This window comes from Pipistrellus hanaki (genome assembly GCF_964339955.1).
Source record: "Pipistrellus hanaki genome assembly, chromosome: 8".
NCBI lineage: Eukaryota > Metazoa > Chordata > Mammalia > Chiroptera > Vespertilionidae > Pipistrellus > Pipistrellus hanaki.
In genome coordinates this window covers 17,778,474-17,798,514 of record NC_140510.1, presented here as the reverse complement: position 1 = coordinate 17,798,514, position 20,041 = coordinate 17,778,474, and the positions used below count along the sequence as shown (strand labels likewise).

Genomic DNA, 20,041 nt, shown 5'->3' with positions numbered 1-20,041 from the left:
CCAGCTGCCTCCTGCACACCCCCTACCTTGGTTGCGGGCACATCCCCAGTGGGGAGTGTGCAAGAGGCAGCTGATTGATGATTCTCTCCCATCGATGTTTCTAACTCTGTCTCTCTTCCTCTCTGTGAAAAATCAATAAAATATATTTAAAAAAAAGAAAAAAAGAAAAAAAGAATTATTTCTTAAAGTGGGAAAGGTATTTATAAGCAAGATTTAAGACCCAACAGCAGCCGAAGCCGGATTGGCTCAGTGGTAGAGAATCGGTCTGGGGACTGAATGGTCCCAGGTTCAATTCCGGTCAAGGGCATGTACATTGGTTGCGGGCACATCCCCGGTAGGGGGTGTGCAAGAGGCAGCTGGTTGATGTTTCTCTCTCATTGACATTTCTAGCTCTCTATCCCTCTCCCTTCCTCTCTGTAAAAAAATCAATAAATTAAAAAAAAAAAAAAAGGCCCAACAGCAATAAAGAAAAACACTGATAAATACTAGTATGAGCACATAAATACTGTAGCAAAAATTACCAATAATATATTCATGGAAAGATAAACAGAAGATTTTATATCATATGCTAGTCAAGGGGATGATTTTCTTAGTATACATGGAATTCTTATAAGTTACTAAGAAAAAGATGGAAAAAACAAAGTAAAAACTGGCCAAGAACAAACAGGTAGTTCTCAGAAAAGAAATCAAAATGACCAATAATATTAAAAGATACTAAACTTCGTGTCCAACACAATGCATAAAAAATGCAGACAGTTTTTCATCTTCCATGTTGAAAAAGATGAAAAGGTATTAATACAATGTTGGCAAGGATAAGTGGGAGCATAAATTCATAGAGCCATAAGAGGAGGCATTTAGTAGGATTTTTTAATAATCCAAACTGCAAACATCCTTTGACTCAGTAAGTTATACAAACCACAGGTACATTTTCACACCTAAGAAGATACCTTCACAAAGATATTCGTACCAATGTTTGTAATAGGAAAACAAAAAAATAACCAATGGCACTAGAGCAGTGGTTGCCAATCTTTCGGACTTCACAGACCACCAGTGGTCCGAGGACCACCAGTTGGTGACCGCTGTACTAGAGCATGAATAATAAGTTGGGATACATTTATCAAGTAAGATGCTATATAGCACTTAATAAGATGACATAACTATGTACTTATAGGGGAAGACTAAAGTAAAAAACAAGCTGCAGAGTAGTATATATAATATGATCCCATTTATTTAAAATATAAAGATTACATATTTGATTATGCATAAAAATTTTCTGAGGATTACAAAAGAAACTGTTAATAGATTAAGGTTACTTCTGGAGAATAAAACTGGGGGTGAGATGCAAAGAGGGACATTTCATTTTCATTTTATAGCCTCTTATATTACTCTGAGGTTTTCTTTACCAGCTGTACTTTTTAAAATACAAAGTTGAGGAAGGATCCTCTTATTCAAGGATTGTGAACCATTCTTTTATGTATATTTCACTAAGATCTATATTTGACGAGGTTCTCCAAGTTTTTCAAATATATATCTAACTAGAGGCCTGGTGCACAAATTCATGCACAGGTAGGGTCTGGCCAGGCCGCCCTGATTGGGGTGAGGGTGGGGGCCGATCGGGGCTGGTGGGAAGGTGAAGGGCTGCGGGCAGTTGGCCGGCCAGCCCCGCCCTTAGTCGAACTCCCAGTCAAGGAGACAATTTGCATATTAGCCTTTTATTATATAAAGATGGGCTCACACCCATTTGCCAAGTGTTTGTTTTTAAATCACATATTGCTGTCTTTTTTAAGATGATAAACCTTTACTAAAATGAGATGCTCGAATTTTTCTTTTTCAAGCTCACTTTTTAAATTATGGAGGTAATATAATCATTGCAGAAAATCCAGAAAACATATAAGGGTGCAAAAAAACAACAACTAAAAATCACATTTGACCACTCTTACCATAGTTAATATTTGGTGTGTTTTCTTTTTTCTCTGCATTATATTAATGCGCAGTAGTGTCTATATTTAAAATGTGTGTAAGATCATACTGTACCTACAGGTGTATATCCTGCCCCCTCCAATATATAACAGATACTCAATAAATATATTAAAAATTGAATTGCTAAATTAGTATTGTACCATTTCTCCTTATTGAAAGTTCTTTCTACACAAGGCATTCAGTTGATTTCTTAGGTAAAATAAATAATACTTAATGAATATATTTATATCTAAACTTTTTTCTGCATTTATGATCATTTCTCAGGAAAAAATTATGGGATCGAAGAGTATGAAATATTTGTTACTGATGTTTTTCAAAAAGGTTATACCAGCTTTTACTTAGACCTCTAGCATAGCCGGTCCTACTATTTCCTTGCCTAAAACATTACTATTACCATTTTAAAAAGTCATTGTTATTTCATGGTGAAAAACAAAGTTTGCTGAGAAAATTTCTCCCTCTATTACAAAATAAAGTCCTTCTACATGTTCACTCAAGAGTGGTATCTTGCAACCTAAAAGCAGGTTAAAAGGAACTGTTGAGCTTACTCCCTTTTCCAAGCATTATTTGTTTAGTAGGATTCTACCACCAAAAACATATGGATGAAGGAGCATGTAAGTCAGATAAGAACCTCTTTCACATTATGCAAAGTGATGCCTCACTGTTGTAGGAGAGACAGTATCATAGCATCAATGTGTATCAGAAAATTTCTTCCTGCAGTGATATTTAAGGTAAGGTGGTCAGTTACCTTTCCTGAGATAGCTCCAGAGCAATACTGGTGGGAAATCAGACACACAACCTCAACAGAGCCCTGTGCATCAAAAAGATGCTAGAATAATAAAACTTAAAGCAAAAATAAGATCATTCTGATTTTTGGAAAAGATTTTTTATTCAGAGTTTAAGATTAAAAACTACAAGAATTTACTTGCAGCTGATGAGCAGAGAGAAAAAAACATAAATCATCATCTGATTGGCTAATTAAAATGCTGACTCAGAGTTAAATTACTGTGACATGTAGTTAACTCTGTGTGAGCTTAGGCGTTCTGGAGCAAAACAGTTCTAAACGAAACATATCATCTGAGAGCACAGGGCTAACGGGTATCTGAAATACTGAGTAAGAAAGCTGATGAAGGGAGGTTGTGACAGACCTTTTGATTCTTTTAGGCTTCTAGCAGTTGGTTACCATATGCAAGGACCTAGCAGCGAGTTATTTTATCTCTTGACTTGTCTGAGTTAAACAACTTTAACCCACTAAGCAGGAATAAAGAGACACTTTATAGATCAGTTAAAAAAACATAAAGTAGTCCCACCTCTCCAGCAGAATTTTAGTTGAATTAAATCATAAGAGAAACAATGATTATTGCACATAATGTACTTGTCACACTACATCTGTTGAGTAGAATTTCCATTCCAAGTATTGTTTTCATCTTCACCATCATCTTGAGTCCTCAATCTATATATCTTCCCCTCTTTTTTAAAGTCTTCTCCCCGTTTCTCCAGCACTCTTTTTCTGACAGGTTCCCTGATATAACAAAAGTGGAAGAAAAGAGAAGTCATAAAATGAAAACAGCAGTAACAATTCTATTAGTATAGGCAACTATATTTTAAGGAAAGTTCATGGGAGATAATTATATCTACTCATCCAGTACTAGATTTTATATGTTCTTGTCAGTTTAAACTGCATCTGTTCTCCAAGGCAAACAAGCTCAATTGTATTTTCCATTTCCATATATTTCTTGATGACTTACTAAGCTTTCGAAGAGTGTGACTATCTGCCAACTAATCTTTATGCAAGCTGACATAATTACTAAAATATTTATAACTTATACAGCACCCTAGACGCTACCCAAAGCTCCAATCATAGCCTAATTTCCAGAAATGGTAATTAGTAATTTTAATCCTTTTATAATGTTTAATAACTTATTTATGCAATTAATAACAAGCAGGATTTCGTCTGAAAATGGGAAGGAAACAGGTGAAATTTAAGGTAATTCATTCTCCAACACTAGATGGGAACAGAGAGAGCAAAAAGAAAACAGGAAAACCAACAATGGAACACAAAATTTTGCCTTTCAGATATACTCAACCCCATCCCTTTCCCCAACACAAGTCCTGTTGAATTATTTGAAAAATGTTTTTAAAAATCCACATACATAGCAAGCTATTAGATACTACAATACCTCAGGATTAAATGCTCCCACCATTGCTCAGTAAGAGTTCTAAAGTTCAGCACTAACAAGGCCTAGTTTGAATACTTTTTAAGATAGAGAATTTTCCTTTGTCCCCCTTTGAGTAATGTACTAAGGCCATAATTGGTCTTCCTGCCTAGCAGTTAAAAAAGAAATAAAATAAAAGCTAAATCAGCCCAATCACAATATTCACAAATCTTCATCTAGAGAGTCAATAAGACTAAGGATCTCCTTACTGACAGCAGACAAGCAAGAATTTTCATTACTTATCATAGTGCCAATTTGCTATAATGGCTATTAACAGCCTAATAGAACATTTAACTATAGTAGATATATATTAAAATAAATTGTGGTATTATAAGAAGAGGGTGTAATCTCACCTAGAAAAACTTTCTGTTAAATCTTAATATGTAAAACATTAATCATTAGTGTTATTTATTAGTATTACCATTCTGACCATAACCATCTTACCTAATAAGAGAAACATGTAAATTGATCGTACCTTCGCTATAACCACAGTTAATCAAAGTATGCAAATTAACCCAACAAATATGGTGGTTAATTTGCATACATACCTGGGTCTGGGGAACATCCTCAGCACCCAGGCCACTCCCAACTGGCCATGGGGCAGAGCTTTAGGCGTGGGAAGGGGCCGAGCCTGCGATCGGAGGTGCGGACAGGGTCCCCTTCCCACGCCTAAAGCCTAGGGTGGAGGCTGTAAGTGTGGGGAGGTGCTGGAGAGAACGCCTTCCAGAGCCTAAAGCCTGGGGCGGAGACTTTAGGCTTAGGAAGGGGCCAAGCCTACGATCTGAGGTGCTGGGGGGAACCAATTCCCAGGCCTAAAGCCTTGGGTGGAGGCTTTGGGCTTGGGGAGGTGCTAGGGGGAGCCCCTCCCCAAGCCTAAGGTCTGGGGCAGAGGCTTTAGGCTTGGGAAGGGGCCGAGCCTGCGATTGGAGATAGAGGGGAGAACCCCTCCCAACCCTAAACCTGGGGCGGAGGCTTTTGGCTTGGGAAGGGGCAGAGCATGGGATCAGAGGGAAGGGGAAAATATCCATGGAAACATATCCTCAGGTGAGGATAAAAAGAAAAAGAAAAATATCAAATCCTATAAAAGACATCTTGAAAATGCTTAAGAAAGTTGTCATTTTTTCATGGTAAAGGGACTGGAGTCCGTGTTGATGAAAATACATTGGTGGCTACAGTGACTGGCAGTGGCTGCAGCAGTGGGGTGATGGGGCTGGCATCTTCCCCTGATCAGCCCGGTCACCTCTCACAAAGGGAGGCCAATGGGGAGAGGGCTTAAGCCATCCATAGGACAACCCCTGGGGGTTCCCAGTATGGGGGAGGGGGCAGGCTGGGCTGAGAGACCCCTCCCCAGTGCACAAATTTTGTGCACTGGGCTCCTAGTCTATAGTAAAAGGCAGGTCTCTTGGTTAAGGGACTAGTCCAATAAACTCTCTGAAGGAGGCACCATTTGAAGTGAATATTCAGTTTCCTGTTTTCTCCTCTAAATGACGCAGAGAAGATAGCCAGCAGACCAAAGAACCACTAAGCTTAAAATTCCCTAGAGCACAATCTCTCTAAAGAAATTATGCAAGATGACTGTGAGAAATTAATGGAATGAAGTATCTTGTCAGATTAAACATGGCTGGCAAGAAAAAAATATTACTATTTAGACGTGGGTGGGGTGGGGTGGGGGAGATCTGCTTTTACAGTTATGGGATGAAGAGAATTAATAAATGAAGTAACAAAACCAGCAGAGGTGAAGTAGCTTTCCACAGACTAGGTTTGAAAAAGATGGCTGAGGAAACTCACGTAAGTTAGCTTCCCCCGAGAGGTGATATAATAAAATCTTCAAAACATTTAGTTTTTCCCCCATATACAGAAAGAAGGCAAAGTACCTTTAACAAATTTTTTCATTTTGAATAAAATCACTAACATTTTGCAAATGGGAAAGACAAAAAAAAAAAAAAAAAGATAAACATTTTGCAAATGGGGAAAACACAGATACCTTTTCTCTGAATTGCTAGACGATGCAAGGTTTGAGGTTTCCGAAGTTGCTCTCACTGAGGTCTGTGCAGGAGGAGGATTACTAAATAAGAAGTTGCTAATCAATCTCCAGATGGCAAGGAATGGGTAAAGTACTGTCCCCAACAATGTCCAAAAGTCTCCACTGGAAGAATGTACCATAGATGTAGTTGGTCTTCCTGCCTAAAAATTAAGAAAAAAACTTAGATGAAAACTACATAAGCCCAAACACACCACAAAGTTCTAGGTACATCTTTTATCTGGAAAAGAAAGTCCTATTTATTTTAGTTTATTGCAAGAAGGGAAAATTACCAACTTTGCTGTATTGGTTTTTTGTTTTTTTTTAAATGTATATAAACCTCTGGGAACTCTTGAAGCTCTACTTTTTTTGTTGTTGTTGTTAATCCTCATCCAAGGATATTTTTTTCCATTGATTTTTAGAGAGTGGAAGGGAGGAAGAGAAAGAAACATCAATGTGAGAGAGACACTGATTGGCTGCCTCCCATACATATCAAGCCTGCAATGCAGGTATGTCCAGTGCCCTTGACCAGAGTCGAACTTGTGACCTTTCAGTCAACAGGCCAACACTCTATCCACTAGCCAAACTGGCTAGGACTGGAGCCATACTTTTTATTTTATTTAGGCATATGAAAATTTATTACTGCCGAAATCGGTTTGGCTCAGTGGATGGAGCGTCAGTCTGCGGACTGAAGGGTCCCAGGTTCGATTCCGGTCAAGGGCATGTACACGGGTTGTGGGCACATCCCAGGTGGGGGTGTGCAGGAGGCGGCTGGTCGATGTTTCTTTCTCATCGATCTTTCTAGTTCTCTATCCCTCTCCCTTCCTCTCTGTAAAAAAATCAATAAAATATGCTGGAACCGGTTTGGCTCAGTGGATAGAGCGTCAGCCTGCAGACTGAAAGGTCCCGGGTTCGATTCCAGGCAAGGGCATGTACCTTGGTTGCGGGCACAGCCCCAGTGGGGGGTGTGCAAGAGGCAGCTGGTCGATGTTTCTCTCTCATTGACGTTTCTAACTCTCTATCCCTCTCAATTCCTGTGTAAAATCAATAAAATATGGAAAAAATATTTTTAAAAAAAAAGAAAAAGAAAAAAGAAAATTTATTACTACTGTGATTTCAGCATCAAAACTTATGATCTTGGTCTTTTCTTCTTGCCTTTATATAAGGCCAAAATAGACACCCTGGCTACTTTGACAACCTGAAAGGGAACTCCAGGAATGTCACCAATAGCATGACCTTTGAGACCAAATCCAGCAACGAAAACTTCGTCATTTTCCTCAATAAAATTCAAACATCCATCACTGGATACAAAGTCTGTAATTATTTTGCATTCTTGATCAACTAGACCCTAACACACTTCCTGATGGCAGAATTTGGCTGTTTGGCTTCAACCTCTACTTTTTCTAGCACAATTCCCTTTGCACGGGAAGCGCCTCCAAAAGGGTTGGTCTTCAGGGCCGCACCCGAGTGGACTTTGTATTGTTTTATCATCCACTTCTGATCTCAGTGGGTCCAGAGCTTTTGGTCAATACAAAGACCACAACACTTGCCAATCCCGCTGGTGCCATGGGCCTTGTGCTTTTTATTTTAAAAGAATGTTTTTATTGATTTTTAGAGAGAGGAAGGGAGAAGGATAGAGAGATAGAAACATCAATGAGAGAGAGAATCATTGATCGGCTGCCTCCTGCACACCCCACTCTGGGGATCGAGCCTGCAACCCGGGCATGTACTGGAAATCGAACCAGTGATCTCGTGGTTCCTTGGACAACACTCAACCGCTGAGCCACACTGGCCGGTCTGGAGCTCTACTTTTTAAAGGAGTAATCACTCCACAGAAACCAGAAGGTAGTTTTTGGTAAAATGAACCAATTATTTTTAAGAGAATGAAACTTTTGTATTGAAATTGCAACTCTGATAAGAAAGGTCTTCTTGATTATTAAAAAGAAGGTGGGAAGGCTTTAAATCTCAGTGAATACAACTAATCTTGATTATTGGAGGGCTAACTGTTTCAGAGGTGGTACTCTACCCTGTTTCCCCGAAAATAAGACAGTGTCTTATATTAATTTTTGCTCCCAAAGATGCGCTAGGTCTTATTTTCAGGGGATGTCTTATTTTTCCATGAAGAATACAGTACACATTTATTGTTAAATGAAAATAAAGAAAATTTATTACCTGTATACGATACGGTAGAACGGTAGTTGTCAACACAAACCAGACAAACTGTGAATTCTATAGTATCAAGAATTTACTCATTTATTCATGACAATCATGTCATCATCTTCTGGAACATCATCAGAACAATCCAATTCCTGAATTTCCTGGTGAATTTCTTGTGACTCCATTTCTTTCAGAATCAGTGGACCAATTCTCTCATGTTTAGCAATAGCACTGTCTTTAAATGAGTACTTCTTGTCAAGGTAGCCTGCTCGCAGTGCATTTGCAATGCAACTGTCAGTGATTTTCTCCCATGAATTCTTCACCCAAGTCACAACTTCTTGCAGTTTAGGCTTCACAAAATTTCTGAGACAGAGCCTGGGGGGGGGCCTTATATTCGGGGGGGATGCCTTATATTTCACTCAGAAGGAAACCTGTAAGTAGGTCTTATTTTCGGAGGATGTTTTATTTTCGGGGAAACATGGTAGTTCAGAGCAGGAAAAACTATATTAACCCTGAAACAGAAGACCCAGTTCTCATCCCAGTTTTGGCATGGTAAAGTCATTTAAGCTTTCTGAGCCCCTTTTCCTCATAAGAGATTAAAATATTGTTATAAGGGCCGAAACCGGTTTGGCTCAGTGGTAGAGCGTCGGTCTGCGGACTGAAAGGTCCCAGGTTCGATTCCGGTCGGGGGCATGTACATTGGTTGCGGGCACATCCCCGGTGGGGGGTGTGCAGGAGGCAGCTGGTCGATGTTTCTCTCTCATCAACGTTTCTGGCTCTCTATCCCTCTCTCCTCCTCTCTGTAAAAAATCAATAAATATATTTAAAAAATAAATAAATAAAAAATAAAATAAAATATTGTTATAAGGATCAAATGGAATTAATGTCAAAAATATTATTTTTGTTAAGACTTTTTTTAAAAACTTGGTGAAGACTATAGTAGTACACAAAAAACCCACTAAGTCTGCAAATTAGATACCGTACTCTGAATTTACTTACTTCTCCCACTGGTCCTTTCATGGGAAAATAGGTGAGGAGCCCTCGCTTATTTGGCTCAGTGGATAGAGCATCAGCCTGTGTACTGAAGGTTCCCAGGTTCAATTCTGGTCAAGGGCACATGCCCAGGTTATGGGCTTAATCCCCAGTAGGGGGCGTGCATGAGGCAGCTGATCAATGATTCTCTCTCATCAATGATGTTTCTATTTCTTCCTCTCCCTTCCTCTCTTAAATCAATAAAAATATATTTTCAAAAAAAGAATATAGGTGAGAAAAAAAGTTGAAAATTAAACTGGTGCCTCACCAGCAATAAAAACACATAAAGCACAGGATAATGGAGCCATAAACTGATCTAACATATTTGGATAATGTAGATTTTAATTATCCATAATATACCATTCACCTTCACTTTCTGTAATTATAAGAAACCATGAAGAGTAAAACAAACAGGTCTGTAAGAATAGAATAAATATATACATATATACATACTGGCAACAGTACCACTGAAGCACTGGGGGCAAGTTCCAAATCCAATAATTTCTTTTTATAATCTTCTTTGGTAAATTCTCTCCTGGGAAACATGGTTGCTAATGAAAAATTACCGTATGTGTTGCCAACAGTCTGTAACATAACAAGTTTTAAAACATTACATCAGTGCCTTTAAAGAGATATATACTCATGTGCATCTAAAACGACTGCCTTAACCAAAATTGCCTTGATTTTAGAAGTTCTTTTAAAATAAACTCAAAATATGTTTCTAAAACCTGGCATAGCTGAAAGCTGTCAAATCCAAAAGGTATTTATTTTCAGAGTAATTTATTAAGAAACAATGTCTTGGGCCCTGTCCCAGTTCCCAAAAAGTATTTAAAAGCTTCCATAACTCAAAAATGACAAAATATCAAAAATATAGTTCCTAAAACCATATGAACAAAATGAATAAAAATGAACAATTAGGTATCTCTTAAAGATAGCTGCAGTTTTCACTCTCCTTTACAAACTTATATTAACATCTCATAAATACATTTGGATTACAGGTATTCCCCATTAAAATAATTGGAATAGATCACAATTTCCCCCATATATATCACATCAGAAGTTTTTGTCTTCTCTCAAAGAATATAAATGGTCCATAATCAACCCACACCATACATATAATCCTAGATCCAGGAAATTAAAATGAGCAACATCATAGCCACTCTCACAATTTTAGATCACCCATACTTTTAAAATCTTAGCCAACTATCTATTTAGAAGATTAAAAAAAAAAAAAAAGACTAACACTTTTGTGAGTTTTTGTTTGTTTGTTTGTTTTTTGTAATTTTTCACTGTAGGTCTCATACATACCTCTCATTGTTTTCACTTTAACATAAGGACATACACAAATACAAAAGCAGGTCATTCTGGGGAGAAGTTCTAATAGAACTGATGTTATCAAAGATCGTTTTTTCCCCTTTCATGGTGTTCCCCCTTTTCACTTACTTGTGGCAGAAGCAGTAAGACTCCGGCCAGGGCACCCCCTCTTAGGAGGCCCAGGGTGTGGATTCAAGGCAAAAGAAGAATGAAAGTGGCTATTTGGGTTGGTTATGCTATAAAACTCAGGGAAAGGAGTTCTTAAAATAAGTTTTTGTATTGTCCAACCCAGCTCACCAGTAGAGGAAGGCAGCTAGCAGGTATGCTTCCCTTGGGACACATAAGTGAAGCACCAGGCTAAATGCAGAGAGATCTAGTGAAAAGATCTGAACTCTAATTTCAACAATGAAGTGATATATATATGACAAATACTGATATATCATATATAATGAGCGTAGATCCTACAGGACACCTGCTGACTATAATCCACTAAGACAGTGGTCGGCAAACTGGCTCGTGAGCCACATGTGGCTCTTCCACAAAATACCACGCATGTACAGTGCGATTGAAACTTCGTGGCCCATGAGCAGAAGTTGGTTTTCAGCTCTCAAAAGAAATTTCAGTTGTTGTACTGTTGATATTTGGCTCTGTTGACTAATGAGTATGCTTACCACTGCACTAAGATATCAATCAGAAAATAAAAACGAATGGAAGCTATTCATCTTATTTTATAAGATACAAAATTTCACACCCATGCCGATTTTAGAGTAAGGCCATGTTTTGGAAGTCAATTCCTAAGGAAGATACTTGTTGCCAAATAAAGATTAATGGTCTTTAGGCTTGGACAACTGGTGGGACGGTAGGAAAATGGCCAGCTAAAAGCATTCTAAGCAACCTAAAAGAAAAGTGGAGAGGACCAAGAAATACTACATCCTTTTTACAAGGGACAACTCCTTAAGATTAGATCTCTGGAAAATCATTTGATTGAATTGTACTAAGTTGATTGTACTAAGCAGTGAAAAAATTTTCCAGAGCTTCTTGTATAGTACCAGCAAATTCCTATTTCTGCACAACAAGTAGATACACCATTCCCATGTGGCACTAACCCACAATGGAAGCTCCACAACACTCCAGAGTTGTCCTGTGCCTCCCTCCTGGGGATAAGTCATGACTTGTTCATATTCTTCAAATCCTGCTTGAAAATGTTCCCCTCCCGCATTTAAATAACCTATTCATCTATCTTTACTACAACTCAGGACAAATGTACCTGTGCAGCAAACTGCCTTGCCTCTTCAAGAGGAGCATCAGAAGGGAACTGATTTGTAAATGAAGAACCATCAGGAAGACGAAACTGAATTCTTGCAACAGTGCTGTGTGACGAAAGAAAATTTAAGTCAACATCTTTACCTCCACATATTCTCAAACCATACCAGAAGTTACAGAAAAACTGAAGTGAAAATGTACAATGAAAATAGGTGTTTTGTTTTTTTCACCTTTTAGTTTATATTTTTTAAAGCTCTACTGAAATATAATTCACATAATGTAAAATTCACCTTCTTAATGCATACTAGTCAAAATTGTACAATCATCATCGATTTCTAATTCCAGAACATTATCACCCCAAAAAGAAACCCCAAACCCACTAGTATTCCTCTCTCACCTAACTGGCAATCACTAATCTACTTTCTGAATCTATAGATTTGCCTACTTTCGGCATTTTATATGATGGAATCATACAACATGTGACTTTTTGGTGACTGGCTTCTTTCATGTACCCTTGTTTTCAAGGTTCATCCATGTTGTAGCATGTATACTTCCTTTTTTATTGCTGAATAATGTTCCATTGTATGTTTTGTTTACCCATTCTTCATTTGATGAACATTTGGGTTATTACCACATTTTGGCTATGATGAAGAATGCTGGTATAAATATTCAAGTACAGATTTTTGTGTGGACAATTATTTTCAATTCTTTCCTTTTTAAAAAAATATATTTTTATTGATTTCAGAGAAGAAGGGGGAGGGAGAAAGAGAAACATCAATGATGAAATTCATTGATCGGCTGCCTCCTGCATACCACACACTGGGGAGATCGAGCCCATAACCCAGGCATGTGCCCTGACAGAATTTGAACCATGACCTCCTGGTTCATAGGTCGACGCTCAACCACTAAGCCACATAGGCTGGGCTATTTTCAATTTTCTTGAATATATATATTTAAAAGTAGAACTGCTGGGTTATATGGTAACTCTATGTTTAACATCTTGAGGAACTGCCAAGTTGTTTTTTCCAAAATGTCTGTATCATTTTATAATCCCTTTAGCAATGTAGGAAGGTTCCAATTCTCTATATCCGTGCTAATACTTGTTGCTGTCTCTTTAGATGTAGAAACCCTAGAGGGAATGAAATAATATCTCACTGTGATTTTGATTTGTATTCCCTTCTGACTAGTGATGATGAGTATCCTTTCATGTGCTTATTGACCATCTGTCTATCTTCTCTGGAGAAATGTCTATTCAAATCCATTCCCCATATTTAAAGTGGATTGTTTGCTTTTTATTGTTGAGTTATAGGAATTCTTTCTATATTCTAGATACAAGTCCTTTATCAGATAGATATGATGCAAAACATCATCATTGATGTTTCTACCTCTCTCCCCCTACCTCTCTGAAATCAATAAAAATATATTTTTTAAAAGTTTTTTTTAAAATTTTGGTCAAGTTCAACTTATCTATTGTGTTCTTTTGTTGCTTGTACTTTTGATGTCATGTCTTAGAATCATTGTCTATTCCAAGATCACAAGATTTCCTTCTTTTCCTTCTTTCCTTGCTTCACTTAAAGAAAAAAAAAAACCTTTCATACAGTGTAGGAAAGCCATCCTTGGGCAAAAGGGTTAAAGCAAGCGTGGGAAGGAACAACAGGAAGTACAAAAGGCCTTCGGGTGGTGCTGACTCAGTAGAAACAGGTGGTGTGCAGGAAGGTGCAGCCACTGAAAAATCCTAAGTCAAACCATCATAAGTCAGGGACTGTCTGTATTTAATATTATCACAGTGCACATTCACATTCAATAACAAATACCATTGGCAGCTGCCAAACTCATCAATATGTCCTTCTGGAACTATTTATCATAGCCACAGCACACACATAAATGTTAAAAAGCAGCCCACAACCACTGTTCTTCTCAGCTGCTAAATATATAAAGATATTTAAGCAGGAAAAAAAATAATAATAATAAAAAATAAAGTACCTTCTTTCTCTTGCAGAAGCATCCCTCTTAGCTTCCATTTCTGCTTGCTTAACCAGCAAGGCAGCAGCTTTAGCAGCTTCTACTTCTTCCTTTGTCTTTGCGAAACGAGCAGCTCTCTCTGCACGATCCTTTAAAACAGTTGTTAGATGCTAAGTATCTCTTTCACTGTCAGAATTCTACTCACATATTTCCAAACACAAGCATGCATGAAATCCCTTATAGTCATACGTGTTAACTTTATCAATCTGGATTTGGTATTTTTTTAGTTTTATCAACTGCAGGTACCAGAGCTGTTATTAAACAAACACAGACTTGATTTTGGTCATTACTGTATCACCAGAGCCTGGAATAAGATCTAGCATATAGTACATAAGTATATGTTGAATAAAGAAATAAACAATATAAAGGTAGACATAATTTTCACTTTTATGTGTAACAACTGCTCAATTCTAAAAACAATTGTTGCTAAACCACCCTAAGCTTCTACCTGATGTTCTAAATCCTTTGAATATCCCAAAAAAGAATGCTTGTAATTAGAGGAAACTGCTAGGTAACCAATTCTTGGCTTCTTTTCTAGAGAATCTTTGAAAATTACCTTTTCTCTACTGATAAAATTCATACCATTAAAAAAATTAGTTTGAAAAAAAAAATCTCAAATTTAGTATTAAATGTATTTTAATTCACTGTACAATTTCTATAAATGGAAGCTGAGAATTGGTACTTTTCAGTGTTTTAATTTCAAGAAAAACGACTTTAAATATGTTACATGCAATAAACTTTAATATTTCAAGATAAACTATCTTAAATAATGTTACATGCAATAAACACCAATTATTCAAGAAAAATGGTCTTACATATATTACATGCAATAAACATTAATATTTCAAGAATAAAAGAATTTTAAGTATAATATTATCAAAACTATACTAACATAGTATATCACGAAAGTTGTAGGAAATATTAAAAATCTGCAAATAACAGGATTACTTCTATTATATTCTAGAATATTTTTGTTCCCTCTGGCTTTATTTTTTGTTCATCAGTTTATATTGTTCATTATATTCCATAAATGAGTGAAATCATATGATATTTATCTTTCTCCGACTGGCTTATTTCGCTTAGCATGATGCTTTTAAAGTCTATTTTGTTGGCCGGGACCGGTTTGGCTCAGTGGATAGAGCGTCGGCCTGCGGACTGAAAGGTCCCAGGTTCGATTCCGGTCAAGGGCATGTACCTTGGTTGCGGGCACATCCCCAGTGGGGGACGTGCAAGAGGCAGCTGATCGATGATTCTCTCATCGATGTTTCTAACGCTCTATCCCTCTCTCTTCCTCTCTGTGAAAAATCAATAAAAAATATATATATATTTAAAGTCTATTTTGTCGGATATGAGTATTGCTATTCCAGCTTTTTTTTTTTCTTTTCCATTTGCATGGGAAAATTTTTTCTATCCCTTCACTTTCATCCTGTGTGTGTGTGTGTCTTTTGTTTTGAGGAGGATCTTTTGTAGACAGCATATAGTTGGGTCATGTTTGTATATCCATTGAGCTACCCTACATCTTTTGATTAAAGCATTTAATCCATATAGGTAAAATTTTATTCTTAACTTAGTGCTCTGCACTAGTTAAGTATACAATTTTACCTATATGTTCCCCAAAATTCTAGTTTAGCACTTCTTAGTTGGGATTCAGGAATCTGTAGTTTAACAACTCCACCAGGTGATTCTCATCTTTAGAGAAGTTTGGGAAACACTGCTTTACAGCAATCCCTCTAGCATTTCTTGTAATGCTGGCTTGGTGGTGGTGAACTCCTTTAGCCTTTTTATGTCTGGAAAGCTCTTAGTCTATTTTGAATGATAGCCTTGCTGGATATAGTAGTCTTGGTCTCAGATCCTTGTTTTCCATTACCTTGAGTACTTCATGCCATTCCCTTCTGGCCTGTAGAGTTTCTGATAAGAAATCAGGTGTCAGAATTATGGCAACTCCTTTGTAGGTAACAGTTTTCTTTTCTCTTGCTGCCTTTAAGATTCTTTGTCTTTAATTTTCGGCATTTTAATTATAATGTGTCTGGGCGTAGGTCTGTTTGGGTTCTTCTTGTTTGGGGTTTTCTGTGCCTCCTGTACTTGTGTGACTTTCCTTTACCAGGTTAGGGAAGTTTTTCTACCATTATTTCTTCAAACACTTTCTCTATTCCTTTCTCCCTTTCTGCCTTTTCTGGTAGAATTAGTACTTTTTGAGCCACTAAAATCTATTTTTGTGTACACTGTCTGGTAATAAACCAAAACCATTATGCATGGAAAAACAATTTCATAAATGTTCTACAGTCAAGCAGTAAAAATAAACTTAATACTCACCAATGCAATCTGCTGTTTTATACGCTCTCGAGCTGCCCTATCTTCTGCCTTTTCTCTGTTTCTTTCCTCTAACATTCTTTTTGTTAATTCCTCTTCTTGCTTTCTTTTATAATCCAAAATTTCTTTTCCAGTTTTTCTCCTCTCAATTTCTTTCTTAATCTCTCTCTGAATTAAAGAGAAAGTTCTATGAGCTCAAAACATTATTTAATAATCTGCCCTGAATACTATTCTGTATACAGGGAAAGCAGGTTGTAGGTACATTTACTTCATAAAATGTAAGAAGTCAGTAGAATCTATTAACAGCATGGGATAAAGGTCAAATTTATACAGCTTTGCCAATGGTTCTATTAAGAGTATGATGTGGTCAATGTAATTTGAAAACAAAGAGAATTGCAGGTCACTGGTTTCTGAGATGAATGTGTTACCGTTCAAGGACAACAAGGCAGTCAGTCATCTATTTGACTTTCCTATATTAAATGATAACTTTCTTATATTAAAACCCAAAACAGATTATGCAGATTAGGAGTGCATGGTGAGAAAAATAAGAATGCAGCAACACAACAGGAAAAATTTGGCAAAATGTCTATATTTTTTTTACAAAAAGGAACTAAATTTTTTATCTGTATCAAAGCAAAAATATTTTAGTTCAAGTTCCTTTATTCTTAATGTAAAAAGACTCATAGCAGAGAGAGAAATAATGAGCCAATTTACTTGTAGTAATTTACAAAAAAAATACTAAAAAAGTATATACTATGATCCTACTACAGAAGACAGATAATTCCCTTCTCTATGCTCTAACTCTAAACTATAACCAGGAAGCTATCTTAGATCTGTCTAACTGAAAAGGGAGTCAAATGTTCCCTCACTTAATGGAAGAATAAAACAATGCTAAGTGTACAAACTTTACCTGTTCTTCCTCTTTCCTTTTTTCTTCTCTCCTTTCTTCAAGTTTTTTGGTTAGTCTGTATTATAGAAGTTTTAAAAAAAATACATTAACTAAGACATCATATTAATATAAAATGTATTTAGAAGATTTCTTTATCTACTAACAACTGGGGAAATATAGAAACAAACAAACAAAGCTCCTGAAGACAAAGCAACTAATTATTTGCCTTGCTCCTGGCCGCTAGAGAAATCCCTGGTGAGTCTGTGGAAGCCCACTGGGAAGTTGGCTCTAGTTCTAAGCACCTTACCTCCTACTTACCACTAGTTCCCCCCCCCCCCAATTTATTTAATATTGATTTAAAATATATACATCTAGGCCTGGCCTGCGTGGCTCAGTGGTTGAGCAACGACCTATGAACCAGGAGGTTATGGTTCAATTCCCAGTCAGGGCACAGTGTGGGGAATGCAGGAAGCAGCCTATCAATGATTCTCTCTCATCACTGATGTTTCTCTCTCTCTCTCCCTCTCCCTCTCCCTCCCTCCCTCTCTCCCACCCTCTCTCTCTCTCTCTCTCTCTCTACCCCTTCCTCTCAGAAGTCAATTAAAAAATGTATATATAAAAATTATATACACACACACAAACAGACACACACACACACATCTACACCTACAAACAAATATATAATCAATGACTTACAAATGCTTTATCCCTTACACAGAAGTAAAGAGCAATACAGTACAAAATTGTTAAAAAATAAAAGGAAAAAAACTAAAGGCTAGTATTTATAAAAATTAATAACATGATTAATTCTTATCTGTAATAAACTCACCAATTAAGAAACTAATGATTCTGAAAACAGTGGTAATGGTTTGCAGAATGTGAATATATTAATACTCACTGAATTGTAAATTTTGAATTTTACAGTGTGTGAATTGTATTTCAATTTTAAAAAATAATAAAATTTTCTCTGCGAGGGACTTAGGTTACACAGGTATATGTAGGTAGTTGGTAAAACTCAGCTGAACAACTTATGCCAGAAATCAAGGGAGTGCTCAAAGAATGATGAGACATTTGTCCAAAGCACAGAAGACTCAGCATGAAGGGGTTCTACTAACCAAATCTGGGGCAATCATGCATCAAAAAGAATAAGAGAAGTGAACTGTAATACATTAGAGGGGGGGAAAAAGGATTTATGAAACATCTTTCTGCTGAGGAGAGTTATAAATTGGCATAACCACTTTGGAAAACTGGCCAGTACCCTGACCAAAAAATTCCCATTCCCTACAAATTCAGCCAAAAGGTGGGTTCACCAAGGTATGTACAAGAATATTCATAGTGCCCTATTCAAAATAGCCCCAAACTGAAAACAATTCAAATATCCATCAATAATAGAATAGATAAATAGCCGGGACCGGTTTGGCTCAGTGGATAGAGCATCGGCCTGCGGACTGAAAGGTCCCAGGTTCGATACCTTGGTTGCGGGCACATCCCCAGTGGGGGGTGTGCAAGAGGCAGCTGGTCGGTGTTTCTCTCTCATCGATGTTTCTAACTCTCTGTCCCTCTCAATTCCTCTCTGTGTAAAATCAATAAAATATATTAAAAAAATTAAAAAATAATAGAATGGATAAATTATACAACAGTCAAATAATAGAATGCCATACAAGCAATGAGAGTGCACCAACTACTGCCACGTGCAACAGCACAAAAGAGCCTCACAAATACAATGCTGAGCAAAGGAGTACATGTAGTTGTTTCCATTAGATTCAGGTTAGCAGGCTCAATTCTCCGGAGGGGCATGCAGGAAGCAGCCAACGAATGACTCTCTCACATCATTGATGTTTCTCTCTCTCTTCCTCTCTGAAATCAATAAAAATATATTTTAAAAAAAAAAGAAACCAAATAAAATTCAATGAATGATCCTTGAATGGATCTTGAATTGAGAAAAAAAGTTATAAAGGGTATTATTAGTATAACTGCAGAAATATGGATATTTTTAGATAATATAATTTACATTTCTTTAGCATGGTAACAGTACTGTACTAAAATCTGAAAATGCATTCTTTCATTATATTACCAGATGCAATTTTGTTCTAATTTGGTTGAAAAGTCTACTGCATCTTAATGACAAATCAACTATTTAATCACTTTTGTATTTGGGAATCTACTACTCAATGGTATTTAAAAAAAATATTTTTCTATTGAATTCAGAGGAAGGGAGAAGGAGAAAGAGACAGAAACATCAATGATGAGAGAGAGCTATGCCGCCTCCTTGCATGACTCCCTACTGGGGGTCGAGCCCATAAACCAGGCATGTGCCCTGACCAGGAAATCGAACTGTGACTGAACTTATTCATAGGGTGATGCTCAACCACTGTACCACACTCAATGGGCTCAATTGTTTTGTGTGTGTGTGTGTGTGTGTGTGTGTGTGTTTTTTATTGCCCTGAGGGATGGGGCAGAGCATGTATTGGTGGGTGTAGACCCCAGTCTCCAAACGAGGCTGGGGCCCTGCTCAGAGCCAACAGAAACTCAACTAATTTTTTAATTATTAGAAGATACACATTCAAGCATTGAAAGTGAAATGAAATATCTGAAACATTCAAATGAATCAGCAAAAAAGGTGGTCATTTTACTATTCTTTAAACTCTTTGAGAATGAAACCTTCCCAAATAAAAGGTTAGAACTCATGATACTATATGTTATCTTTCCCATGATAGAAATAACAGGAGTGGATTGAGGGGATGGATGAAAAAGGTGAAAGGGATTAAGTAGTACAAACTGCCAATTATAAAAATAGTCATGGGGATATAAAGTACAACACAGAGGATATAATCAATAATA

General features: G+C 37.1%; 1 protein-coding gene across 1 annotated transcript in view; it reads right to left on the bottom strand.

The window, feature by feature from the left end:
• Window positions 1-1,203: 1,203 nt before the first annotated feature.
• The window catches only part of UBXN4 (UBX domain protein 4), a 35,564-nt gene continuing 16,726 nt past the window's right edge, over window positions 1,204-20,041 (bottom strand). The window contains exons 7-13 of the mRNA XM_084892266.1: window positions 17,222-17,276; window positions 16,315-16,479; window positions 13,963-14,090; window positions 11,984-12,086; window positions 9,856-9,987; window positions 6,178-6,377; window positions 1,204-3,499 (exon numbers count right to left, since the gene is read on the bottom strand). Coding sequence (XP_084748392.1) covers window positions 3,361-3,499; window positions 6,178-6,377; window positions 9,856-9,987; window positions 11,984-12,086; window positions 13,963-14,090; window positions 16,315-16,479; window positions 17,222-17,276 — 922 coding nt within the window. The 3' untranslated portion in view covers window positions 1,204-3,360. The remainder of the gene's footprint in view (window positions 3,500-6,177; window positions 6,378-9,855; window positions 9,988-11,983; window positions 12,087-13,962; window positions 14,091-16,314; window positions 16,480-17,221; window positions 17,277-20,041) is intronic.